At 39.1% G+C, this 27,548-nt stretch overlaps 1 protein-coding gene across 4 annotated transcripts in view; it reads left to right on the forward strand.

Annotated features, from left to right (window-relative positions):
* The window catches only part of TGDS (TDP-glucose 4,6-dehydratase), a 32,878-nt gene that overhangs the window by 3,904 nt on the left and 1,426 nt on the right, over positions 1-27,548 (forward strand). For 3 of the 4 annotated variants that reach the window (XM_090023586.1, XM_090023577.1, XM_090023593.1), the window contains exons 4-12: positions 10,223-10,350; positions 12,876-12,966; positions 14,688-14,830; positions 17,798-17,896; positions 20,625-20,684; positions 22,949-22,992; positions 23,340-23,505; positions 25,568-25,626; positions 27,385-27,482. In XM_090023586.1, coding sequence (XP_089879712.1) covers positions 10,318-10,350; positions 12,876-12,966; positions 14,688-14,830; positions 17,798-17,896; positions 20,625-20,684; positions 22,949-22,992; positions 23,340-23,505; positions 25,568-25,626; positions 27,385-27,482 — 793 coding nt within the window. In that variant the 5' untranslated portion in view covers positions 10,223-10,317. The remainder of the gene's footprint in view (positions 1-10,222; positions 10,351-12,875; positions 12,967-14,687; positions 14,831-17,797; positions 17,897-20,624; positions 20,685-22,948; positions 22,993-23,339; positions 23,506-25,567; positions 25,627-27,384; positions 27,483-27,548) is intronic. The other variant, XM_090023567.1, reaches the window with a different exon arrangement.

Here is a 27,548-nt window from a genome sequence, read left to right on the forward strand (position 1 = left end):
AACAGCATTTCTCACCCCATGGGTGTCGAACCAAAAGTGGGTCGCAAGAATATATAAAAGGGGTTGCGAACAAACTTTGAAAATGGATCAACCAACTTAAAAAGATGGATTTTCCTTTTAAAGGAGGAAAACATGGGTAACTGTGGCTTTTCCCCTGTACGGTGGGAGAGCTCCAGCCTGCGAGGGGTGCTTGGTCCCCAGCCATGCCCACCCCCTGCTCTACACACTGGGGGCTGGGGCCTGAGGGCAGCAGGTCATGAGTGAGGGGCACTGGGTTGGGAATGGCCCTTGATGTTTACATCACTGCGCCTTAGTACAAAAAGGTTGAGAACCATTGCTCCACAGGATGCAGTCCATGTCTAGATTTAGGTATTGAATACTCCAGCAGAGTGGCTTGCTTCCCTATTATGTTCATCTTCCTCTTTTTATATCTTTTTACTCTTCTGCTTCTTTTGCAGCCTGTTACAGGAAGCTTTGGCACCACTCTGTTTTCTTGGCTGTTTGCTAAAATGTAGTTCTGAAGTCAGGAGAGTTGATTTGATTTTAAATCAAGTTGATTTAAACTGGCAAACCAAAACCTTGATTAAATCATTGATTTTTTTTTTTTAAATCAACTTTCACATTGTATTTTTTGTTGTTTTTTAAAAAAAATTGTGTTTTTATTGGTTGATACAACAATTAAATGGTGATTTACAATTAATTGATTTACAATTTCTACAGTAGATTTGGTATGTATCTAGTTTGTATGCATAGGAAACGCACATATTTGGGGGGCCCAGCAGGGAAGATCATGCTCAGGGGCAGTCAGCATGGATTCATCAAAGGCAGGTCCTACCTGACCAATCTGATTGCCTTTTATGACCAAGTAACTAAATCCTTGGATAATGGTGTCGCCGTGGACGTACTCTTTCTAGACTTTAAGGCCTTTGACACTGCCTGTCACCCTATCCTCATCAGTAAATTAAGTGAGTGTGGCATTGATGCCTACACAGTTGGATGGGTAAAAAATTGGCTGATGGGGCTCACCCAGAGAGTAGTGGTGGATGGGTTGTACTCAACCTGGCAAGATGTGAGCAGTGGGGTACCCCAGGGCTCGGTCCCTGGGCCCACAGTGTTTAACATCTTCATCAGTGACTTGGCTGACCAAGTTTGCTGATGACACTAAGATGTGGGGCGAGGTAGACACACTTGAAGGGAGAGAGAGGCTGCAAATAAATTTAGACAAACTACAAAAGTGGGCAGGTGAGAATAGGATGGGGCTCAACCTAGATAAATGCAGGATGCTGCACCTTGGGGAAGGAATCCACAGCATACATACAGGCTGGGGAGTTCCCTTCTTGGAAGCACAGAGGCAGAAAGGGAACTTGGAGTCATTATTGACTCCAAGATGAACATGAGCTGCCAATGTCAGACCGCAGCCAGCAAGGCCAGCCTTGTCATGCATCCAAAGATGCATCTCAGGCTGGTCCAGAGAGGTGATATTCCCCCTCTACGTGACATTGGTCAGGCCACAATTGGAGTACTGTGTCCAGTACTGGGTGCCGCACTTCAAAAGGGACGTGGCCAGCCTGGAGAGGGTTTGGAGGAGGGCCACCAGCTTGGTGAGAGGGCAGCAGGACAGGCCCTATGAGGAGAGACTGAGGGACCTGAACCTGTTCAGCCTCAGCAAGAGGAGGCTGAGGGGGGACCTGGTGGCTGCCTACAAACTCATTAGGGGAGATCAACAGCAAATAGGTAGAGCCCTTTTCTCCCCAGCACCACCTGCGGTGACGAGGAACAGTGGTAATAAGCTGATGGAGAATAGGTTTAGGTTAGAGATCAGAAGGCAATATTTTACAGTTAGGTGGCCAAAATCTGGAACCAACTTCCCAGGGAAGTGGTCCTCACCCCTACCATGGGCAAAGTCAAGAGGAGGTTAGATGATCACCTGTCTGGGGTCTTGTGAACCCAGCGTTCATTCCTACCTGTGGCAGGGGGTCAGGCTAGATGATCTGTTCAGGTCCCTCCTGACCCTAACTACTATGAAACTATGAAAAATAAATGGCTTAATATGTTTGGATTGTTAGAAATCCTGCCATTTTAATATGGCATAAAATAATGAAATATCTTTGTTATTCAGTAGCGGATTAACTTTTTGCTCATATGTATATCAAACTGCATTTTAATTACAAGTAGTTAATTAAATATTAGTTTTAACTGTTATAGTGTTAGGAGTATGACCTGTGGTTAGTGAATTAAATGAATGATTTCAGGTCACTTGGGTCGAAATTTTCTAAAATACCATGGTGAAAGTTGCTTGATCTTAAGTTCCTACTTGCCTAATGGTTTTTAAAATGAGTCGTCTTTTTTTTTTATTTGGGTTGTTTTGAAAATTTTTACTCTTTTTAAGTTTTTTAGAATACATAAATATAATAGTCCACTTTTTTTATTAATAGACCGGAAGGAAAAAAACCAACTTTCCTGCTTTTTCAACTCCCAGTTGATTTTTTTTTCTTCTCTTTTTCCTGCTTTGAATGAACCCGTCCAACTGAAGAAAATACTTTTTTCTGCACATACAGAAGAGGCTACTGTTGGTAAAAGTTGGTTTAGCACTTCAGCAAACTCTGGTTCCAGATGCTCTGCTAGTGACTTCTGTCAGTTCACTGGTGCGGGTTTTTTTAAAATATCCTCAGCAAACATGTACTGGTTGAATGGTTTATCTTGAGCCTTGAAGTTTATTATAGTTGGCATGACAGATGGGTGGTTAGGAGGGATTCTGGTTTTCTCTGATTTTTGAAAAAAATCCCAAATTTTTGGATTAAAAAAACACAACAAAATCCACATTGTTCCCTGATTTTAAAATGAAATGCCACATATGTATTATGTGGTGTTTCAATTTAATTGGGAGAAATGTGAATTCTAGGTTTTTTGGTGAGGGGGGCTAATCTCTGAAAATTTGGGATTTTTTTTTTTTTAATCGGAGAAGACCAGGAGCCCTAGTGATTAAGTAGATGCTCATGTCATAGCACTGATTTCCTCTTTGGCAGATGGGCATTTACTCTGGTACTGTGTTAAAAATATAGACAAGAAAGGACAGTAGAGTAAGTGCTTGATCTATCTGCTTATTTACTTCCTTGAATTTAATTTTGCTGTTGCATATTCCTTGTTTTAATGTTTCTTGAAATCTTTCCAAATGTCAAGAGCAGCAGTCTTTCTGCAGTTTGTCCAGGGCTGTGGAAATATTGTATTTACTTGAATACAAGATGACTCTGAATATCAGACAACCCCTCAATAGTTAGATTCTATATATGGAGAAATTATTAATCTGTTACAATTTTCCAGCTATAGAAGCTAATTCGTGAAGGTCTGTGTCAAATTTGTTTCCTTCCTACTGCTACAAAAAGGAAAATAAATCAGTAGGATCAAGTAGCCCACTTGCCCTTTGCCCTACTCCCCAGTGTTTTCCCCCTGCAGTCTCCTCCCCACGCTCTGTACTGTTAAAACCTGTTCTCCCTAATGGTCTGTAAAATGAGAGAGTCATTTTTTTTACCTAGGTTGTTTTGAATTTTTTTCCATTTTCACACGAAAGTGAGTGACAAATTTGAAAATACTGACCTTGAAATAAATATACATGTAGTCATTTGTATATGGACAAATGTTTGGTGATGTTTGCCAGACATTTAAGGCTTGTGAAATAATAGAAATAACTGAAAATGGGAAAGAAAGGTGCAGCTCAGTTGTGGCAGTGAGGAGGAAGTAGAAATGTATTTACTGTAGTGGCTCATTATGATTTGAGAGACTGACCTGCAGAGGGAGACTGTGCTTAATGGGCAAATCTACACTTATTCAGATGTGCTCTACCAACCTATCCTTGTGGTATATTCCCATCCAATTTTCCAGTTTGTTTTTTTTTAAGTATTGCACAGAAGAAATAAAAGGTTCCCATCAGTTTGCCCAGTATTTTATAGTTGTGCTCAGTTTTGGCTGCATAATCAACTTCATAGTTGGTTTTCATGCCTGACCACGTGCTGCTTTTAGCAGCAGTTTTATAATAGACAGTGACTTGAATGAGGTTTTGTTGTATACAAGTATAAACCGAGGGACATTTTTTTCCACTACTGATTGGGGGGTGGGGGTGGAATGGGGAAACCTTGTCTTGTATTTGAGTAAATAAATAAAGTATGTTTTAGTGTATTCAGCATATCTTATACATTTCTTCATAGTCCAGTGTTGACTGGACTGCTCTTCACAGGTGGTCATCAGAATAAGCCAGTTCTTAAGAGCTCAAAGCAGTCAACCACTGAACTCCATTGTACATATTGGGGAAGAATTAGCTTGCATTCCCCACCTTTCTTCAGTGAAGCTGAAGCAAATTTGTTGTTATGGAAAGTATTTTGCAATTTCAATAGCATTCCTTTATTCCTGGAGAACTTAAATCTTGAGCTGAAAGATTTATCTTATGAGCGCTGCATCAATTTTTTAAGTTTCAAGTTTGCTTCATTACCTTTCTTAACTTTGCTACATTTGTAGCATTAGGTTCTAACATCTATAATGATCCTTAGCTTTCAGGGTCAAGCCCCTAATACGTTGTCCCATGTTTTAAAAGCTTGACTTTGAATTATATGTTTCGCCCATTTACTCTTGTATAGAAAAAAAAAACAGCCTGCAACTTCTGAGTTTTTAGAATAGACTTGTTGAATCACTGTATTTTTATTTTAATTATTGTAATAGACGATACTAAATTTATACCTTAGCCTTCACTGTATTAAATTCAGATTTCCTTTTAAGCTGGTTTATTTTTAAAAAGGAAAAATTATATATTAAAATGTATATATTTTTTTTAATCCACTTTGGAAGTCAAGAAATATTTATTCCCAAATGTTAAGAAACTGATAAGGTGATCTTTTGGCTGTGGCTTGACAGGTGCTAACATGGCAGATTCAAGTTACTGCTTCAATTCTGATCAGCTGGGATAGCATGTTGCCTTTGATTTTCAGTTTTAGAATGGGAAGCTGTTTCTACCATGCTTTTTTCTTGCATAGATCCCTGTACCACTTTCATGTGGGGAGCAGGTGGGTGATTTGCATGTGCATTCTGCAAGATGTCTTTATGTTGGAAAATGTTACTTCAAAGCATGTACAAGCAGTCCTCGGATATACAATGCAACTGGTTCCTGAAAACAGCGTCTTAAGTCAAAATGTAAGTTGGAACCAATTTTTCCCATAGGAAACAACATTATAAATGGGGGATTAGTTCCTGAACCAAGGCCCAGTACCCTGTTTTCACCAAAAAACCCCAGAATTTTGTATTCAATCAAGTATAGATGAATAATATAGCTACATTAATATATTTGTATTGTAAATAGCAATCATTGATTTGGAAGGACTTCTCTGAGGTGACTTTGCTAGACTTTTTGAAGGGCTCTTGGTTGGATTCTTCTTAGGAGTCTCGGTTGCACGTTTTTCTGGAGTCTTGTCTGGTTTCTTAAAGAAAGTATCCAAGAAAGTTTGGACAGATGTTCTCTATGAAGATGGGTGACACAGTGGCTTGTTCACTGTCATGGCGTCACATCAGATCAAGCATTGTAAAGTTGAAAGTGATGTCAGAAAGTTGAAATGGGCTGTCAGTTTAGAAACGTAAGTGCGAAATGTTGTAAGTTGAGAACTTCCTGTACTCCAGAGACTGAAAAATATTTTGTTAAATATGCAATAAGCAGACGTGAGAGATGTGTAGAACTGCTATTTACCACAGTGATTTCTCTGATACCTTGTGCAGGAGTAAAGTGGGGAGCTGTGTTACCCATGCAGGTAGCTTTTGGAAAGCTGTCATATTTTGCAGTGTGCATTGCTTCAGATTCTACTAGCAACTGCAGGTTGTGAGAGAGTCAGTGTGAGATTAGATTTTTGCAATACTTGGCTTAAACCCAAAGGTTTAATAGTGTTAGGAATCTGATTTAGAAATAGCTGTGAATATTTTATAGTGTATATATTTTGAAATGTTTCTAGCTTATTTGGACAAATTGTCAGTTGGTATAAGTCTAGTTAAATTCAGGGTACTGATCAAAGTACTCTTCCTATTGCTTTTCTGTTTTGCTTTATGCCAGTATAAATGACATGCCTAAAATACAGCATTTTTGGTTTTTTACCTTTAAAAAACGCTTGTGATGCTGTCCTCTGACTACCTCCCTGTTCAGAAAAGGGGGAGAGACAGAGAATCAAAACAGGGAAGAGAGGGGGAAAGAGAGAGAGAGAGAGAGAATTAGGGGAGAAGCACAAGGTACTTATCCAGAAGCCATAGATATTTGGGGCATCTACATGAGGAATAAGAGTGTGTGTGTTGGACTGTGCTAATCGATGCTTTGCTTTGGCACAGACAAATAGAACAATCACAGTTGTCTGTGTTGAACGTGTTAAGTTTCTTGGTTTTCTTGGTAAAACAAAAACATGAACTTTTTTCATTTTATTTTATTTGACATGAAGCCAAACTTCTCATTTTGCATATTTGTAAGAAAAATAAAGATGATGAAAGGCTAAGCTCTCAAAACAAAGAATAGATGTTAGTGCTCCCTCTTTACACAATACCTCAAAGGTTCGAGTACTTTCAAAAAAAAATTGAGAGACCCAAGTTCATTCTTTGCCTGAGAGGTTTTTATTCCACCACCCTGTCGCATGCAATAACCACCAGCCCTGGACGATGCAATAGAATCCAGGTCCCTGGTATCCATATAGTTTGCAACCCATTTAATTTTCAGTGGGTAGCCAGATTTTCAGTGTGGCTGTTTGCTCTGGGTTTTATTTCAAAGGGTGCAGTTTTTCCACACAGCTTCTTGAAGACAACACAGCTTCTAGAAGCTGTAAATACTGCTGGTTGGTTTGCAAACCCTTACCCTAAATTTACAAAATATCCAGGTTCAGCTGTCACTCATAATGTAGGTAAGAGTACTTAGTTTTTCCTGTTGATGCTGTTCATGTTAATATAGAATCATAGAAAAGTAGGGCTGAAAGGGACCTTTGGAAGTTATCTAGTTCACCCCACTGCCTGAGACAGGATCATCCCTATCCAAACTATCCTATACAAATCCTTGTCTAACATATTACTAATATGTGTGACAGATATAGTCAAATTTGTCACACAGCCTCAAGGCATGGCACCAGAACTTGCCACAGATAAAGCAGGGAGACAACTGCTGTTACAGGAGTGGTTAAAAAACACTTCAGAGATCCAAGGAACAGAGCCATACCCCCTACTATAAAGGAAGGCAACCCCACTCCCTTGCAATCTGTACCAGTCTGACCCTGGGGTAAAATTTCTTCCTGACTGCAAAACTGGTGACCAGCAGGGATCCTTTTCTCTGATTTTTTTAAAAAAAATTCCCAATTTTTAGATCTAAGGAACTGTAACTCCAAATCCACCCTTTTCCACGATCAAAATGAAACATCACTATATATGTGTGTATTATGTGTATATATTGTGGTGGTTCATTTTGATCATGGAGTGGGGGTGGATTTTGGGTTACTTTTTTAGGTCTGAAACCTGGGGATTTTTTTAATCGGGGTGATCAGTGTTGTCTCCAAGCCAAGTGTTTTAACTACAAGGCTTAGAGAACAGAAGAAGGAGTTCTTATCTCAATGCGTGCTTTAAATTTGAGACAAAGATTGTATTTAAACTAATTTCAGGTGGCTGTCTTAACTAAGTGGCTATATTTTAAGATGGGTCTTTTTCAGTCCTGAGGGAGCTGTTCTACTTTTGTATAAAAGATTTAAATAGATTTTTTTTCCGTCCGTTCGTCTGTCCCTGGGCTCTAGTCCCTGCTCCAGTATCCTAAACCAAAATATACCAGGAGCCTACTGCCTAAGGTGCTCTACCAGGAGGTGGAAGATGTACAAGCAAATGTGCCCAGGCAGAGGAGGGAGTTATATTTGGCGCTCGTATCCTGGTTTAGTACTGTTGTCCAGAACTCGAGTAAACTCAGATGTCCCATTTCTCCCCTGCAAAAAAAGCTGAGCACATTCACAAAAGTAGTCTCTGGATCACTGAAACCACATTATTTATTTTCCTAGGTTTATGCCAGCATTTAAACAAAGATGCGAAATCTGATCAAAATAACTTTAATGAGCTAGAGGGCAATTGCATGACTGGGTCTATTTATGAAGTATTGCAGTGTAGGGTAGCAGTGGGAGGACTGCCAGAAACAACATAATTAGTTTAAAATAAGGATATGTCTGTATATATGCCAGTACAGCTTTCCAAATTGACTGTGTTTTTCCAACCTAAAGAAGGTTAATTTAAGCAGCATATGGTACTTATAAACCTGGAAAAAGAAATTCTGTGTGGATGCAAGGCTGTGCCATGGGGGAGGAGTTCTTGTAGATAATGTTAATTAGAAGATTATGCCACACTTAGAAAAATTTTAACAGAAAAAGGGTGGAAATAGTGTATTGAGGAGCTGCTTCCCTTGGTAAATCCTATTATTATGGAGAGCGTAAGAGAAATCAGAAAAGCATAACATTTCTTTATATGTATTTGTAGAGGAAGTACCTGTGAAACTTTTATTGTGTTGTGTTTTTATGAAACCTTCCATTAATTTCTGGTGAAGTTTTTGTTGGCATGTATGTTCAACACACCATGTTATGATTGAAACCAGAGTATGATTTGAATACAGAATTGAGAACCAGATGTTGAATTCTCATGAGCCCTAACTCTTCTTCCTTCTGTGTGGTGAGCATGTTACTTGACACTTATCTCACTTTCAGTATTTGTATAAAAGGGGGAAATATTGCGGTGTGCACTTCACAAGGGTAATGTGATGTTTTAATTTAACTGATGTTTAAAAGTACGTTGAATGAGGAAGGCAAGGTCCTTTGGGAAGAATTGATATCTTGTCTGCCCAGGTCCTTAGAACAACATGGCTATGACCAACAACCCTGCAACATTGAAGGAGGAAAACATTTTATAAATGAAAAAGGTTACTGCAAAAATAATTGAGCTGATGCTGCAACTTAAGGATGTGAAAACAAGAACATGATAAAATAGATATCTACATCAGGTGCTTTGTGCTGTGGGTGTATTGTGAGGTCCAAAGCTGCTGTATTTGGTGATGTTTTGGTATCTAATTTAGCATTTCTCACTGAAGATGACTAGCGTTACCAAATATGTCAAATATGCTCTGCTTTTCTTTTGGACTGGTGGTTTTCAGTCAGGAGCTGAAAACTCTGTAGGGTGCAGCCAGATCCTTTTGAAGGGTTCCTGGAGGTGTGAGGAGATATGCGGATAAACCAGGTTCAGGCTTGTCTTTGCCAATGATCCCCTATCCCTACTGTCCAGCCCTGATTGTAGGAAGTAGGTACTGTAATAAATTAGTTCTAAAAATTGGGTGCTATTCAATTCAAAAAACTTGTGGAGGCATGCCTTGAGTCCAGAAATGTTGAAAACCATTGCTTTAGAAAAACAGTAGTGAGCAGATTGTTTTATACCTGTTCTGCTGTTGTCAGGTAGACACTGAATACTGAAAAAAACGAAAGTGGATAATGATGACTTTCAAAACAATATGGTAACTCTCAGTAATGGAGGCAGAGTAGTAGTAATGCTGTTCAAAAAGCATTTATTAGTTTAAATTCTGAGCACAGTTGAGAATGGGGAGGAGAGAGAGAGAAGTCAACTTAATTTTCTTCTGAGGGATGTTAAGCTAAAACCTCTGGCCATGTAGTTATACAAAATACTGCTGTATCTGTGCTACTTCTTTTGCCCTTATGAGAGCCTAAACTACAGTTCAGAATAAATAATTTCCAATTCATTTTCTGTTTTTAGAGCCACTGGGTGTCACTATTTATGCACATAGTATTCAAAACTTTAGATATTTTATTTGCAGTATAGGCAAAAGCTTATGAGTAGCTTTACTATGAATGTTAGAGATGATGATGACATTTTTTAGTGGTAACTTCAGTTTCATTCTTTAATGAGCAGTATAAATCCTGAAATGCAAGTACATTTTAAATGCATGTAATGGAGACTCTTGCTTTAAAAAGCTAGATTCACTTTTATCCTGTTATTTTAGAGGTCACTTTGGATTATTTAGTTCAAAATTCAGTTAACTCTGACACTTTCCCTCCCCCTTCGTAGTGCACAGACTACAAAGATACACTTCTCAGATCCACTTTATTTAAAATGCAGATATGCATATCCATGATTTTTTTTTTCCTTGGTTTTTGATCATTGTCCATGTCCATACTTCCTTCCCAACCAGAGGCTCACTGCTGAGGAACTAAGGATACTTTTCCACTCACTCCTATTGAGGCCCAGCAGAGATCAGCATTTAGGTCAGTAACTCTCAACTGGGTGATGCAAGACCCTTTCAGGAGCGCTGCAGTGAAGGTATGGCCAGCATGGTGGACAGACAGAATGGCCCCTCATGCCTCAGTCAATAGCCAGATGAGCCTAAAACAGGCACATCCTCTTGCTGCTGCTCTTCCTTGTTTGCCTCACTCCCTTACCTCCCCCTCCCCACCTCCACACTCCTCCTGGAAACAGAGGCACCTCATTGTGGTGGTAGCACTCCAATTTCAGTCAACTGAACTACCATATTCTGTGGTGTACAAATTGTCACTTTGTATAAGTCGTCTCCATAGTTCTTCTCAGAAAAGTTAGGATTTTTGTAGATCCTGTGTTTAAGTCTGTCCTGCCTTGCTGGAGGGGGGTGGGGCAGGTGGTAGGAGGGTGCCTGGGTGAGCCGGCGGTAGGGATGGCATGTGAGGCACTGGAAGTCTGGGTGGGCTTGTCTAAGTGTTGGATTGGGTGCCTCTGAGCTTGGGCAGCACCTGGCCAGGGGGTGCTGTTGCCATACAGGGAAGAACTGGCAGCTCCCTGGCTTGCTGTCAGCTTGTCTCCCAGGCACAGGGGAGGGACGGGAGGATGGGCAGGCTCTGCCAAAAACAGGATTGGGTCTCACTGCTTCTGTCTTCAGCAGGCTCCTGCAGCCCACAGGATGCCTGGTGCTGCCCAGGAAGGGGCTGCCTCATTCCACGGGCAGCATGGGATGTTGGGCAGTGGCTGGGGGGGAGGTTAGGGGTATCGGGTAGGTCTGGGTGCTGCCCAGGCTTCCAGTGCCTCCCATGCCATCTCCACCACATTTTGCCGCTGCCAGCGCACCCTGCCACTTTCCTATGCCACCCTGCCCCGCACACTGCCTGTGGGGCAAGGCAGCCCCTTCCTGTGTGGCACCAGGTATCCTGTGGGCTGCAGCAGCCTGCTGAAGACAGAAGCGGTGAGGGGTCCGATCCTGCTTTTGGTGGAGCCTGCCCATCTATCCTGTTGCTAGGGAGTGAGCTGCCACCTGGCCAGGCAGCCCCTGAGCTGCAAGGGTGGCCTAGTCCTTCCCTCTGTGGCAGTAGTGCCACCCGGGCTGTGTGCTGCCCAATGGCTGAAGTGTTGACATGGTGTATAAGTTGAGGTGGAAATTTAAGGGTAAATTTCTTGAGTTCAAACCTCAACTTTTACACCGTGATATATGGTAAGCAGGGGCACCACAATAGTGGTTCTCCACTGGCATCACAGTAAATAACATTTATGTATGCATGTATTTATTTTTTAATGATGAGGTGCCTTAAATTTAAAAAGATTGAGAGCCTCTGAGTTAGGCAGTGAAGATGGGTTCAGAGCTGCATTGAGGGGCTTAGATAGACTTGAGTATCCCCTTCCCTCTGTGGGATATGCTCAGGTTCTTGAACCTACGTGTGGTCATGCTGTCTCTCCTTTCCTCTTTCTCAATGGTGGGACCTCTGGGGTCAGGAAAGGATCAGCATAGATACTGCCTTAATGTTTTGGTTTGTTTTGGCCACGTTAATTTTTTGTTACCTGCTTTCTTTTCCATTTAAATATTCTTTGATTTTTTTTAATTAGTATTTTTTTAATTATTTTTTATTTTATTTATTTTTTAAGTTAGTACATGCATTCTGGCTTCATGAAGATGGTGTGACAAACCTTTTAAAATGTGTTTTTCTATAATATTTTATATTCTCTTGATACTTCAGCTTACCCTTTTCAGCTGCAAGGTTGTAATTGTTGGTCGTGTCTGTAATTAGCATATGAGGGGTATTGGCAGTTGTCAGTTCATAGTTATTCTTTATGTAACTTAAAAATTAATATTGACAGTTGTTAGATCCATAACTGAAACTCTTCCAGAACGTAGAGCGATCCTTCTGTCATCTGCCAAACATGTTCTCTCTAGAAGGCGGTTGTCGTTAAAACATGGCACTGCTGTGACTTGTTTTAATACTCATGGTACTTGCTTTTAATACCACAGAACAGCATCAACCAGTTTTTTTCTAGAGGGAATAAACAGCATGATACTTGACAGGTCATTAGTTATATCTCTACTCTTTATTTTCTACACAGTCTTAAAAAAAAATATGTATTTGTCTTTTAGAAAAAGGAAGCTTCCAGTTGAAGTTTTACAGCTGTAGCTTAACTTCCTAACAGGGCTATAAATCTGGGGAGGAAAATAATTTTGGTATGATAGATGGAAGTCCCAAATGACGTGTGGGTGGATTTTTGTGAGGGGGGAGGTTGTTTTTGTTTAAAGCTTTGAGTGAGATTGCAAAGCTCTTACTAATATTCCTGGTGATTTTATTAATGAAAATAGCCTCACTTGTGTAAATGAATGCTGTATGCTTTTAAAATGAGAATTTAATTTTTAAAATGGTTTATCTTTTAGTGTATAAACAGTCAAAGTATATAGTTTTGCATGAGGTCACAGTCAAGGCAATATAATAAACAATATCTGCAATAGTAAAATGGCATATAAAACTTGCCATTTTGGCATACTGGAGGGTTGCTGCTCTAGTATTGAAAGCTGACTTCTACTGATAGCTTTGTTTCAGTCTAACTTTTTTCCTCTTTAGGGTGACATCTGTGAACCCCATTTTATAAAACAGCTTTTTGAAAGTGAGAAAATTGATATAGTCCTACATTTTGCAGCACAAACGCATGTAGGTGAGCATTATTGCATGTTGTTACAGTGATAAATGTACTAGATGTGTGTTGCTTGAAATAAGTAACCTATTCATGTTGTCTGTTTTCATTCTTTCCTCCCTTCATATTACGTTAAAGAACCATAGTATTCTGTTTATTATAGCAGTTCAAAGTAGCACTGCTATGATTCAAGGTCTGTTGGTATTTCCATTATACACCTGTTTTTAGGGGTTTACTGTTTGTCATAAAACAATGCCTCAGGGTAAGACTACAGATGTGGGAAGTCTCAACTAGGGAGTATTGCTTAAAACAAATTTGACACCTAAGGATATTGTACCTGGCCATCACCTGTTTTATATCTTTTTGAACTTTATCAAACTGTGTGTTTTAACTACATTTTTGTTTTTAAATTGTTAAAAAATCTGTTCAGGAGCTTATGTGCAATTGCCCTGGAATAGCCATACGTGTATCTAGAAAACAGTTTTAGGAGTTTCGGTCCTGGTTTGTAAAAATGAGCTTCCAGTTTTTAACATACTTTCCTGAAGTTTTTAACAATTATTCTTGCAGTTCATGCTTAGAGACGAGGTAAAAGAGAATAGCATTGAGAGAGAAAATATTTTAAACCAACAAACAAACCCCCGCTCCCCAAATTTGGGCCCTAATGTAATTCTATATTTACTTTATTTAATAGAAATTGTCAACAGAAGTCTATATGAGATACTCCATTACCTTTAGCTTCCTTGATCCTAGCTACTACTAGCGATCTAAACAGAAAAGTTTCAAGCAACTTAAAGGTGTCCGCATAGAGTTAATATAGAATAGCAGTTGTGCTTTAAATTTGCATCCTAGTCTATTTTGTCCCAACTTCCCCTTTAAAAATAAGACTTTAATTTTTCTATATTAATGTAGTTTTGCTTTTTGGGGTGTACTTACACTTTGTTCCAGTAAAGATTTTTCTGAATATATCGCCTATAAATGGTTTGAAACTAGAAATTTGCATGCATGAGGACCTTAATGTAACCTTTTTCATCTGATTGCATAGTATCTTATCTAATAATAGACTAATGTTTTGATACTGTACCGCAGGTGACTGCTGTGTATGTGTATAACAATTCAAGTGCCATTTTTAACTTGTAGTAATGTAAATGCAAGTATAGATACTCTACTTTATCTTGGCTTTGGTTCTTCTTACTGTTTAATTATCAACAGGGATCCTGGTTTACTCTGATTTAAAAAAAAAAATCCCTGATTTTTTTTTTTTCAGTTTAAAAAAAAAAAAAAAAGAGTAACCTGAAATCTCCTCCTTTTTTTTTTTTTTTCTGTGATCAAACTGACACACCACATATATATTTTAGTAGTGTTTCATTTTAATCATGGAAAAATATAGATTTTGGGTTTTGTTTGTTTTTACTTGTGGGGGTTTGTTTTTTTGTTTTTGTTTTAACCGAAAATTGGGGATTTTTTTAAATTGAAGAAAACCGGGATCCCTGATTATCAAGGAAAACTGTTTATTATCAAGAAAAAACACTTTGTCTTATGGAACAAATGTATGATATATTGTACTTGCATTGAGACATTTGTTTAATTAAACATATCAAATAAGTTGAAAGAACATCAAAAGCTCTAATCCTGGCTGTGTCATAAAGTGGTTTGCTATTAATATCTTCTTGTGTTATTTCTCCCATTTTCTTCCCTATTAAGATTATAACAGAATGAGTGTTCTTTCATTTCTTAAAATTTAGATCTCTCATTTTGGCACGCTCTGGAATTCAGATATGTGAATGTTTATGGTACTCATGTTCTGGTCACTGCTGCATATGAAGCCAGTGTGGAGAAGTTTGTTTATGTCAGTACAGATGAAGTGTATGGAGGTAGCAATGATGAGGTAAGCAGGGAAATGCTACAACATTTTTGGGGGGGGGGTTTAGCTCTGCTTTTATAAAAATAATTTTTAAAAAAGTTTAAACAAAACAGTTTTTTAAGATTAATTTACCCCAGCTTTTTAAAAATAATACAGGCCTGATTTCTGAAGGTGCCTTGGCTTGTAAACAGGCACTGATTTTTGTTACTAATACTTAATTTAGTATTAAGCCTCTTATTGACTGCTTGTGATTGGTATAGTGAATCATACATGAAGTGTGTGAAGCAATTGATGTTTTTTAAAAAAAATTGTTTGCCTAATCTTACAAGCAATATGGAATGAATGTACTGCTATAAATTCTGTTCCAGGAGATGTCTGAGTTTGTCCTTATTAAAAGAAAACAAAAAAATTGTGTTCACTTTTTCTTGTCTATCTGTGAACTTGGATTGTAAGCTCTTCGTAGCAGGGAATTGGTTTATCATATACTTAAAATATCTGGCACACTTCAGGCATGATTTGAAATGGTTAGTTCATCAGTACAAAAAGTAACTATTTAGGGAAAATATTACGGCTTCCCACCTGTGAACAACTACTGCTAACCACCAGGGAATATTGTACAATTTCAACTGTAGCCATTTTAGTGCAGAAAGAGTGAAGAAATTCTGTTCCTTACAGGAATGGATACTGTAAGCTCCGGTATTAACTTTTATATAGTCAACTTTTGTATCTATAAGAGCATAGTTAGAGGATTGTCATTTTGGATTAGCACTTTGTTAGGATACGTATCACAGCCATCCAGGAATGAGAACAGGAGTAGTTTGCTCTTTTTGAAAGATCATGCAGTTCAACGTATGGTTAGGCATGGTTCTGGTGACCATGCAAGACTATTAAGATGAAAAGATTTGGCAGAATGATTTGTGTTTTTTGCCTGAGAAGGTTGATGTTTTCTCAAGATAAGTTGCATGAATGCCATTGCTGTAGCAGATAGTATCAGAACACCTCCACTACCAAGAGTTGGACTATGTCTGTAGATTATCAAGATAAGAATTAGTTGCATCTCTGCATTCTAAGACTAAGTAGACACACTCAGATGATTTTATTTTGGGTGCACTTTCTCTGCCCTTGAGCCTTTGCCTTCCTGTGGATTTGTTCTCTTGAGGTCTGCTGTGTATAGCAGCTTGGGAAATGAAATGAGCCAGGACTGGTTCTGCAGTGTCAGTCATCTATTATGTGAAGTATAAAGAACAGAGTGCTGTTTCAGTAAAAAATCATAGAGTAAGAGATTAGCTGACTGCTTGTATCTTGCTGATCACCATGAGGCAGAGTTTCCAGTACCTATCTTGGCTGTGTGAGAAGTAGCTAACTGATGACTGAACCAGATTAGATAAAGCTCTCATCCCTTTTCTGCATTTCCTAGTATCTGTCTGTTTTGGGTGGTGGGGAGAAGAATTGGCTGTGGCTTGTTAATTTGTAGCAGGTGCCCAAAAAACAGTAAGCCAATTCATCTTTTGATCCTTTTGGAACCAGGCCAGAATTGATGAAGCCTTGCTTTGGAAAGCTACCAACTACAATTTTGTGGGTTTTGTAGCCTGATCTTTCTCCTACTCCCTCTTTCCCCCCCAACCCACACACACTTCATCAAGAGTGGAGGGTGTGGTAGAGGGTAATCAGTATGCAGATCGGATCCTGAACTTGGATTTGGCAGTAGCGTTGCACTTTTGGTCAAGGGGAATGTGAGGGAAATGGAGCTCCAGGCCAAGTAACTTAATAAAAACGTGTGAGAGAATTATTAGCAGTGGTAAAATTGTTCTTGGTTTGTTTTACATTATGTAATTTAATTATTACCGTTTTATTCTGTGGTTACAAAGCCTAAAGAAAAAACTTCATAGGGTAACATATTATTTAAAAGCAAGTTTCTGTAGAATGTATTCTTACCAGAGTTGGTTTTATAATCTGAGCAACCCACTTGAGGTATTAAATTTACAATCAGGCGTGTTAGTGTGCCAGTTATGAGACATAGGTACTAGCTGCAAAATGCAATTAAGTGTCTGAACTGTTTTTAAACAATTAATTTAAACTTTGTCATCAAATGAAGTCCTCTCATGAAGTCCAAATAGCAAAAGGATTCAGAAGCTTTCACCAGCCAAAACTGAATGATGGTGAATTGGACCAGTAAGACACAGTTGTGCAACAATAACAGATAGTGCTTTGTAATTATTGCTTCATGAAATATCAGGAAACAGTTTTCATAATTAATTTATGAATATTTAAGGTACTCTGTATTTATAAGAAAAAGAGGTATTGGTTTTGAGATGAATATCATTGATAGCCAATATTTTATTATTTTAATGGTCTAATTTATAAGATTTACAGCCAGAACATGTCAGATTATATGATTTTGTTCGATACTTTATTCAGAAGTTTTGATGCAATCGTTCTTGGAATTTTTCAAAGGTTTTTCATCCTGGGAGTCACATAATGTTGATTCTCTAGGCAGTATTCTTTCCTCAAAGGTACCCATCCTTCATAGTGCACTGTGTGAACAGGCCTCACTATTCATGCAGCGAAGGTCTGAAGGACTGGGACTTAAGGATTTTGTCTAACATTCAAGTAGTGTTAAGAGGTGCATGCAGTTAATGTCTGTGTGTTGCTAATGCACTTCCTATGGAGATGGTGGTTTGCACAAAGTGGAAATAGGCTGTGATCTGTGAAGGACCTTTAATGGATGTAAGGAGGTTAGTTTAGCCATGGTGTTGTTTCCTATTTCTCCTGTTGGTAGTCATGAAGCCTGTTTCTCTTTTTTTTTCTCTTGCTTTTATGATGCTATCTTCACCTCCAGTACTGTTGAACATCTAATGTGTTCTATTCCCTGTGCTTGAAAGAAAACATTCAGACTATGACATCTTTTTGAAGCCTGTCTAGCATTCTGGGATTTTTTTGGATAAAAGGTATTGCCTAAAGCACGTTATCATTCATATTGATTTATTTTAGGAGTTTGATGAATCCTCACCCAAACGACCAACAAATCCTTATGCCTCGTCCAAAGCAGCTGCAGAATGCTTTGTTCAGTCTTACTGGGAAAGATACCAGGTAAGCTTATGCATGCTTCAGGATCTATAAAGTTTTTTTTGTACTAGCCTATTTGTCTTAAGAGTATCAAAAGAAAATGTATTAACTACAGTGTAGACACAGTGCCACCTATTCCTGGATTTGCAACTTTGTGTATGCACTGTATGCCTATCTTATTACAAGGGATCATGGCTTTCTCTGATTTAAAAAAAAAACAAAAAACTTCCCAATTTTCAGATTAATGAGGAACCCCAAATCCACATTTTTCCATGATTTAAAATGAAACGCCACTATATACAGGGTGTTTATAAAGTCCTTGTACAACTTTAAACTTTAATAACTTTGGATGTACACATGATAGAAGTAAACTGTAAACTGTGCTTGAAAGCTAATTCATTACATTTTAACGCAATACAGCTCAAATTTCTAAACTTCAGCATAACTGCCATCTTTTGTGATAAGTCGTTCAATCCAATTTTCCAACTCATAGAAAACATTTTCCAGTTGCTGCTGAGTGATTTCATGAATTGCAATTGTGATACTTACCCTATGCATAGTTTGTACTATACTAAAAAACTTAATGAATTATGCTTTCAATAGCCATTTACAGTTTGCTTCTATCATGTGTATATCCAAAGTTATTAAAGTTTAAAGTTGCACAAGTACTTTATAAACACCTTCTATATATTAGTGGTATTTCATTTTAATCAAGGAAAAATGTGGATTTTTGGTTATTTTTTTAAATCCAAAAATTGGCCTTTTTTTTTTTTTTTTTTTAATCGGAGAAAACCAGGTCTCTATTTATTACTAAAAGTGTTACCTGTCTTATTACTAAAAGTGCACCCCTTGCCCCCCGCCCCCCCTGGTATTTATACAGTTCTCTCAATCTCTCACTCAGCTATGGATTTCAATACTGTTATAATTTTCTTTTCTTGTCAGTTCAGTCAAAAAGAACTACTGTATTTACCTGACTTCTAGGTGACTGAATTTTTAAGATGATCCCCCCCCCCAATAATTAAATTCCATACATGGGGAAATGTATAAATTTCTTAGAATTTTCCACCTATAGAATTTAATTATTGGAAGATCGTCTTAAATATGTATCCCATCCCATTTTCCACTCTACTGGGGAAAGCAGTGGTGGTGCTCCCAGCCAGCAGTGAGGGTCAAGGAGTTGGGGAGGGAGTGGGGGGAGCAGTGGGGGACAGGCAGTGTGGAGGTGATGTGGAGGGGCAGACAGGCTACTTAACCTGGAGCGTGTTTGCCCCAGCCCCCCCCACCTACTCGTAGCTGCCTTGGGGGCCCTGATTTCTTTCCCCCCTCACTTCCCCCAGTGCTTTCTGCCCCCCCCCCATGAGTGCCCCACCTCCCTTTACTCCATACTGGCAAGTTTTCTCTGTGCTGTGGCCTGGGGCCTGTATCATTGGTGTGGTCCTAAGGTTGTGGGGAGGGAGAGCAGGGGGCAGCGGCCAAAGGCTGCTGGGGGGGCAAGGGGGCATGGGTAGGGAAGGCTGAGGAGAGGCAGGGGCCTGAGGCTGACAAGGGGAGAGGCAGAGATTGTGGAGGCAATGAGAGGGCAGGCAGCAGCTGTGGCTCCAGCCCTGGCGGTTTGGGCTAGAGCTGCAGCAGTGGCATTGCTACCTTGCATTTGAAGCTAAGATAAGGGGCCTTTCTTCCTGATGTTAAATTGGGCCAAAATGTCATTTTGGGATTGAGTTAATAATGGTATTTAAACTAGGAAACTAATTGATGCTAAATGTAAAAAAACAAATGAACCTAATACATTAAAAAAAAAATGAAGGTATGAAAATTTTAAGGTACCCTAGGTATAAACAGACAATTTTGGGGTGGGAGAGTTGAGGGGGTGAAGTCTTTTTTCCAGGATCCTACAGACATACCACTGCTTTAAGTACCTGTTAAGTATGCATGATTAAAATATGCTAATACCTTTTTCTCAGGAGAATGTGTTGTACCTTTGTAAGTTAATAGCTCCTCGTTCAAGTTAATTGCCAATCATTCCAAGAACAAGCCTGCTAGGCTGTGCCAGTCACATCCCAGCTTAATCAACACGTTAAACCAGTTGTCTGTTTTTAGTTTGGGCATCACTGAAGCTTGGATGCTGTGTGTGTGTAAATGGTTGTGTTGCTCCTTTCTTGTCCCAGGTTTTTCCTGAGATAAGCTGGGACTTCCTCAAATAGCATTAAGTCTGTTTCCAGCTGCCTAGTATTCCCTTATTTTCTTTTAGTTGCTAGTCAGATGATTGTCATAGCAGTTTAATTTTTAAAGAGCATTTTGTTTCTACCGTAGCATTTGTAGGCCATGACTTGGTTTTGCAGTGGCTCCTTTGGCATAAGGAGGAATAGGAGAATAGACTTTTCTTAAAAAAAAACAAAAAAACCCACAAAACTAGAAATAAAGTATTGATATACCTTTTAGCTGTTTAGGTGTACATGGTTATAATGTACTTTAGAAACTAATATAAATGAAATTTGGGAATAGGAAACTTTACTGTTTTTTTACGGATAGAACTCAAACAGTAAAGTAGTAGGTACTTGCCTATATGGTGGCTGTGCCTTTAAGCTTTCATTTAATGTTCATGAAATATTTGCAGACTTCTGAATGGGCATTATCCATGTGTAAATCACTGAAGTTTGACTACTAAAGAAGCTAGGGCAATTTGGGTCCAACAACCTTGTTAGTTACAACTGTCCTAATGAGGCTTGTTTAATTATCCTTAATTTTTTTTAAGTTTCCAGTTGTTATTACACGAAGCAGCAATGTTTATGGACCTCATCAGTATCCAGAAAAAGTAAGTTACATATGTGCTTTATTCTGAGTGCTAACTCATTATACAAATGAATTTTCAATGAATATTATACCATGCTATTTCTTCACAATCAGAATATACTGTATTCCAAAGAAAAATAATTTGTGGTCACCCTGAGATAGCAGAGTCTGTTTTGGGTGGATGACTTGCATAGGTGATGCAGAAAAATGAGATTTATGAACTCCAACAACATATTTGGTAGTACTTTTCAAATTTCTATGGGGATATTGTTACAATTGTTATTTTTTAACAATGTTACTAGTTTTCAAAGGTAATAAACTTGTACCTACTAGAATGCTACAAAGATTGTTGTTAATAACTATTTTAATTTCTTTGTTCTTTGATATGGCAGCATGATTAATGTTTTTTGTTTATTTGCTTGCTTTAAAGCAGTATGAGCTTCCTTAATTTGCAGGAGGCAGGACAGGGTGATACCTTTACAGATTAACTCATTCAGAGAGGCATGAGCCCAGAAAAGCTCAGGGTTCTCTGAATGAGTTAGTTTATAAACTGCCAACCTGCCTTCTGCCTAAATTCAGCGTAACATGGCTAATTACCTCTCTAGCAATTTACTGAGGTAACTTAAGGCATGATTGACAAAGCATCTGTCATCATGACCAGGGATGCTGGTTTTCTCTGCTAAAAAAAAAAATCCCGAATTTTCAAATTGCACATTTTTTTTCATGATTAAAATCAAACACTACTAAAATCTCTCTCTGAGAGATTGTGATGTTTTCATTTAAACCGCAGAAAAATTTGGATTTTGGGTTACTTTTGTTTAACTGGAAATTGGGGATTTTTAAAAAAAATCAGGATCCCTGGTCCTGACTGCCCATATACATGCTCTTATCCCTTGCTAAATGAAAAGTTACTTATTTTTCTATCTCACCTTTAGTATGTAGTAAGAGTTTGCATGTTGGTAGTTATAGCATGTTAGCTATTCTGTGATAAATTCACATCCTTGCTTACCTTGTTAGTTAAGGGGCCCATACTCTTGCATGTAAAAGGACTAAGGCATCATCAATGAAAACAAAAATAAATGGATGGGACCTGAGGCAGTTGGTATTTGTGTTGAGAAAATATAAATATACTCTTGCTTGCATTTGCCCAGGAAAGTAATTTCCTCCTGACCACAGTGATACTAGAGGAAGGGATTTCCTTTCATAGTAATTATGCCCAGCACCCTGGTGTAATTGGGAATTGAAATAAAACAGAACAAAAGCAGTGAAACATAATAAATTTTTGGTGAAACTAGCAGCATTCTGGTGAGATTTTGCCTTTCTCACTGTTTCTAATTTTTGGCATCTAGGAAAGCATTGGAGGAATCATTGGTAACTCAGATAAAAACAGTAAAGAAAACTAAGGTCAAAATTCATTGACTTATTGAGTTAGAATTGGTTTAAGTGTATAGTTTTATTGCCTCAACATACTGCCAGGTGGGGTGGGGAGGGAAGGAACAACAAATTTAATACCTCACCAAGCATTTTCAAGTTCTCTGGAATATTCTTAGTGAATCTTTGTAGTTGGATTAACTTATAAATTTAACACACACACAGCATGGAAATCTTTAACATACAACTTAATACCCTCAGAGTTTTTCACTCCTGTTTCTTTGACATGTGTTTCATTTAAATGGCAAAACCTGTAATGACTATTTATGGCTTTATGATTTAACTTTGTTACAGGTTGCTGGGCTTTATCCTGCTCAGAAACATCTGATTCAGGGGTGTTAAGAATATGGCCTGTGGGCTGGATTCAGCCCATGAAGCTGGGTCATCTGTCCCTTAGAGTTTTTTTTTACCACAGTTACCAGCAGCCAGGGAGTTAATGCTGCTGCTGTCTAGCCCTGTTAGCATCAGCATGGCAAGTGTGCAGGAATGAACACTGCTAGAGAATGTAGTTTTCAGTCACTGATGGCAGCTGGTTGAGTGATGGCAGCATTAACTCCTTGGCTGCTAGCATCAAGACAGCAGTGCCAGCCATCACAGCCAGAAATAGTGGTCTGGGTCTGGCCTGTGAGGAGCCCTATGCTCCCTATCTGGCATATGAGGCCAAATGAATTGGGCATCCCTGATTTAAGTGATATTGTCTAACCATGCTTGCTTGCATATGTTTATCCTTTGTGGAATTACTTGAGTGTTTGGCCCCCTTTTAATCTTGTCTAGGTTTGTTTGTTTGGGTTTTTTGTTTCAATTACCTGGAGTAAACTCCTTTTTTATTTATTTTATTTTTTTTTACTGTTTCAGGTTATTCCAAAGTTTATATCGTTGTTGCAACAGAACAGGAAGTGGTATGTAACTTAATTTTTGAAATTTTTTTTTCTGTTTTTTTTTTTGCAGTGTGTGTGTGATGGACAAGTTTTTAATTAAAATTGTAGTCCATTCAGTATACTTTATAAATGATCATTTGAAAAAAAAATGAATCTAAGTGTTTAGCTGAATAAGGCTAACTTTGGATTTTTAGTTAAATTTTTAATGTGGAACTTTTCAACATTTTTAAAAATTAAACAATTTTCTTTCAAGAAAAAAACATCTTGTGTATGGAGTGTCTACTTAACACATTGAACTCCGTGTTGATAGAATTATCACATACTTTTGTGTTAAAGCTCTGACAGAACATCTTTTTTTTCCTGTTTAGCTGCATTCACGGTTCCGGGCTTCAAAAAAGAAATTTCCTTTATGCCACTGATGTAGTAGAAGCATTCCTTACTGTTCTAAAGGAGGGGAAACCAGGCGAAATTTATAACATTGGAACCAATTTTGAGATGTCCATTACACAACTTGCTAAAGAATTAATACAGTTAGTAAGTAAACCATGTAAATGGGGCTTGGGGGTTGTCATTAATTAACGATCATATATATCTGTAAAATCCCTTTTATAGTAAAAGGGATTTTAATTACTGTATTTTCCTACATACCATGTGTACCTTGTTTTGGGAAGGTTGAATTAGGTCATAGCTGAATCCCAACTGTTGCTGCTCAGTCAAACTACAGTTTAACTGTCTTGCAGTCACTGTTGTGTTGGCAGTAACTTTCTTGGCATCTGTGAAAAGGTTAAAACTGATCCTTGATTTGGAAAGGATGACAGCTCCAAGAACCATTGCAGTGTCCCTGTGATTCAGTTTTGGTGGAGAAATTGGCTTTCTCACTTAAATCATGCATCACACTTTTGGAGGGCTGATTTTTGGAGACTGGGCATATGGTGTGCAAGTAAATATGGTACATTTAACTTAGGGCTTGGGGTGGGAAAAATCATGATTTTGGCAGCCTCAAAGTAGCATGCTGATCTACAGAACAGGTAGTATGCAAGATACCACTCTAAGCTATTCTATACAGTAACCCTGACATAGAAGAAATGACCTGTAAGTCTGAAGGAATTCAGTCTCTGCATTATTGCATGCTAACATAGTCCTCCTGACCACAGCACACTGATGTCCCCATCAAAAAAAATACTGGCACCAGGCACTGAAAAAAATTTATATTTCGACATGCTCTTCAGATAGGCTAATGCCATCAAGTGACTAATACTTTTGATGTTAGGTGTTTTGCTCATGGACGTGGAGTTACCAAAAAAATTAATAAAGCTCACTGTAACTGACCAATTATACAGAATTCAAGTACAGTATAACCTTATAAATCTGGCATGCTTGGGATCAAGCACATGCTGGAAACTTGAAAAATTCTAGATTTCTGAAAGCAGAGCAGTAGTCAGTCATGGACGGAGAAGGAGGGATAATGGTGTCTGGTCCTGGAGCAGTGTCTGCACATGAAGTGGCGGCGCAGAGTGGTGGATAGTGGCAGCAACCACCGGGTGCAGGCTCCCCCTTGCGCTGCTCCGGAACCGGCCTCTGCTACTCCCCAAAATAGCATATTTTTTAAAAGTGCCAGATTTTTTTATATCTGGATTTATGAGGTTATACTGTATTAAGTAGTTGAGGTGCCAGGGAAAGCATGGTCATTGGAATTGTAATAATTCTGACTGTTTAGAATTTTCAACCTTTTTTTAACAAGTGTACCCTTTTTGTCTTAAAGCTTCAGCTTTAACTTAAAAATATTTGTGGGGTTTGAGTGTATGTGTACACCCTCCCATCCCTGCCCCCCAGCAGGTAAGTCTAAGGGAGGGGGAAGTGAGGCCTCTGCCATGAGAGAGGAAGTGGGGCAGGGGCTGTGGCAAATGGGGCCCTGGCCGGGCCGGGTCATGGGGTGATCGGAGCCTGGGAGGCTCATCCAGGGGCACGGGGCGGGGTGGCTCTCACCACTGCACACGCCATGGTAGAAGCCCGAGGGGCCCATGCCTCCCCTCAATCCGTGTGCAGGGTGAGGTTGCTGTCACTGCACACTGGGCTTTGTGAACTGCTGCGGCTGCTCTAGGACCAGTGCAACGCCACATGTGTCCGACTACTGGCTGGCGGGGGTGCAATGCAGCCCAGCAGTGGCAGGCACATGGCGTTGTGCACCGCTGCCCTAAGAGTGGTGCAAAGTCCAGCATGAAGTGGCAGCTGCCTTCACTCTTTGCACAGATTGGGAGGGTGGGAGCGGTGGGATACGTGTCTCCCGGGCCTCTGCCAGGGTATGCACAGTGGGGGGAGCCCTCCTGTATCCCCTATGAGCTTTTTAAGTACCCCTAGGGTATCCCTGGTTGACAACCACTGGTTTAGAACAATGACTTGATCAACCTTGCCTAATATAATTTTACTGAAATTTAGATGAAATAATACCTGGTAATAGGTTTCATTGTCTGGTGTTAAATTTATATCTTTAGTATTTTAAGTGCACACTGATTCTTATGCATAACAATTGGAACTAATTGTGTATCGTAGCCAAGTTTTTAATATGGGAAATGATCTGTTCTTTTCTGCCTTCCAGATAAAGAAGACCAATACAGAATCTGAAGTGGAACACTGGGTGGATTATGTCAAAGACAGGTGAGGTACTGATTAGTCCATTCACCCCGACTGTTAATTACAAGTAAGGGGATGTTATCCTAAAGTTTTGTGGTGTTTTTGTTTTGTCTGTAAAACACACGACCTCTTGTAACATTGCAAAGACTTGGTTTTGGGTTCTTTCGATGGCCTTTTGTATAATTTCATGGTATTTAAATTTAATCTATACAAGAATGAGCATGAATATCAGGATGTTCAGATAACAATATAGATTAGACTATGACATTTATGATGGATCTTAACTCTAAATTGTAACTTGCTTAATAACTTATTACCAGGGATCCTGGTTTTCCCTGATAAAAAATTGCAAATTCCATGATTAAAAACCTGAAAATCTGTGAGTAAAATTAAAGGCCCTCCCACAGCCCTCTCCAGGCCTGCTGGTGCCCCTCACTCCCCCCAACAGTAACCCCCCACCCCAACACATGCAGGCATGCAGGTGCTGTCACAGAAGCGCAGACAGACACAGAGGCGCAGGTACAATCCAGCAGGTGTGGGGAGAAGGGATGGGGTGGGGGCAATGGCAGGGGCTGGGGGAGCCAGATCTAGAATGGAGGAGGGAGGGTGTGTCTCTGTGCCCGCTCCCAGGAGCAGGGCTGGGGGGGAAGGGGCAAGGGCAGTGGTGCCCCTCTGTGGGCCACACACACGCTGCCCTGCCAGTCAGGAGTGGGGGGTTTGCACACAGTAGCTGCTGCACCCTGCGCTGCTTTGCCATGGCTGGTGACGCATGTGGCACTGTGGGCAAATGGCATGGGGCAGTTGTGGTGGCAGATAAAAACGGGAAATCTGTGGTTTTCTCTTGGTTTTTTTTTTGGTGGGGGAGGGGGGTATGTTTTGTTTTTTGTGGGAAACGGAAAACCCGGATCCCTGCTTATCATATTCAGTATTACTTAGGATGGAAAATACTCTTTTAAACCACTGCTTCTTTATACATTTTTTTTCTTCCTTTCCTTTCTATCCCCTTCCCCCCCGCCACAATGACTGCTGCCTTCCTTTAAGCTCTAGTCCCAACCTGCTCCATCTTAAACCTGTCAACAACGGAATAGTTAATGTTGACAATGGCTTCAGAGTTCTTAACTCAGTGAGAGTAACAGAACCCATACATTTTGCATCTCTGAGATCACTGGTTCAGTCTTTCCACAGATCTAAGAAGGCTGTGGTTTTATTAGTTAACGCTGTTCAAATTTGGAAGGTCATTCTAGCAACCATGTGAGCTTGTAATTTATTAGAAAGAATATAACTACAATCTGAATACATTGTGGCAGCTACATAAGCACAAGAATTTGGCCCATGTAGCCTCTTAGTTCTGCATTTGACACTTTTGTTATAGATAAAGCACAATAAATCCTGGCATAATTTTGCCTGGGATTTTTTTTACAGAATTTGGGACCAGACAACCCCCCCAGAAAGTTGGTAAAAATAGTATTGTCTTACAAAAACTAGATCTTCTGTAAAATGTACAATAAACAAATATGATGGAAGAGTGAAAAAACTAGCCCTGCAGTTTAGATTTCAGTAAAGAATTTTGGTGGCAAAAATAACAATTTATACTGTTTGATTTAAATATTCAACATCTTTACTGTGTCTGGAAGTAATTTGCCTAAGAAAAAACTTTGTCTATCTCTTTAATATGATGTTTTGAAGTTGCTATAGACCAAAATCTGTACAGACTATTTATCAAAATTGTTATGCTTTTAACTGAACTGGTTTTTTTTCTGTTGTATTTTTTTTTTTTTTAAGACCTACCAATGACATAAGATATCCAATGAAGTCAGAAAAAATGCACAGTTTAGGATGGAGACCTAAAGTGCCTTGGAAAGAAGGAATAAAGAAGACAAGTATATACCACCTTTTAATACCATTGATTAATTGGAGGGTAACGGGGGGGCGGGAAGCTTTTCTCC

This window comes from Crocodylus siamensis, chromosome 1 (assembly GCF_052110815.1).
Source record: "Crocodylus siamensis isolate JL-2025a chromosome 1, ASM5211081v1, whole genome shotgun sequence".
Lineage (NCBI taxonomy): Eukaryota > Metazoa > Chordata > Crocodylia > Crocodylidae > Crocodylus > Crocodylus siamensis.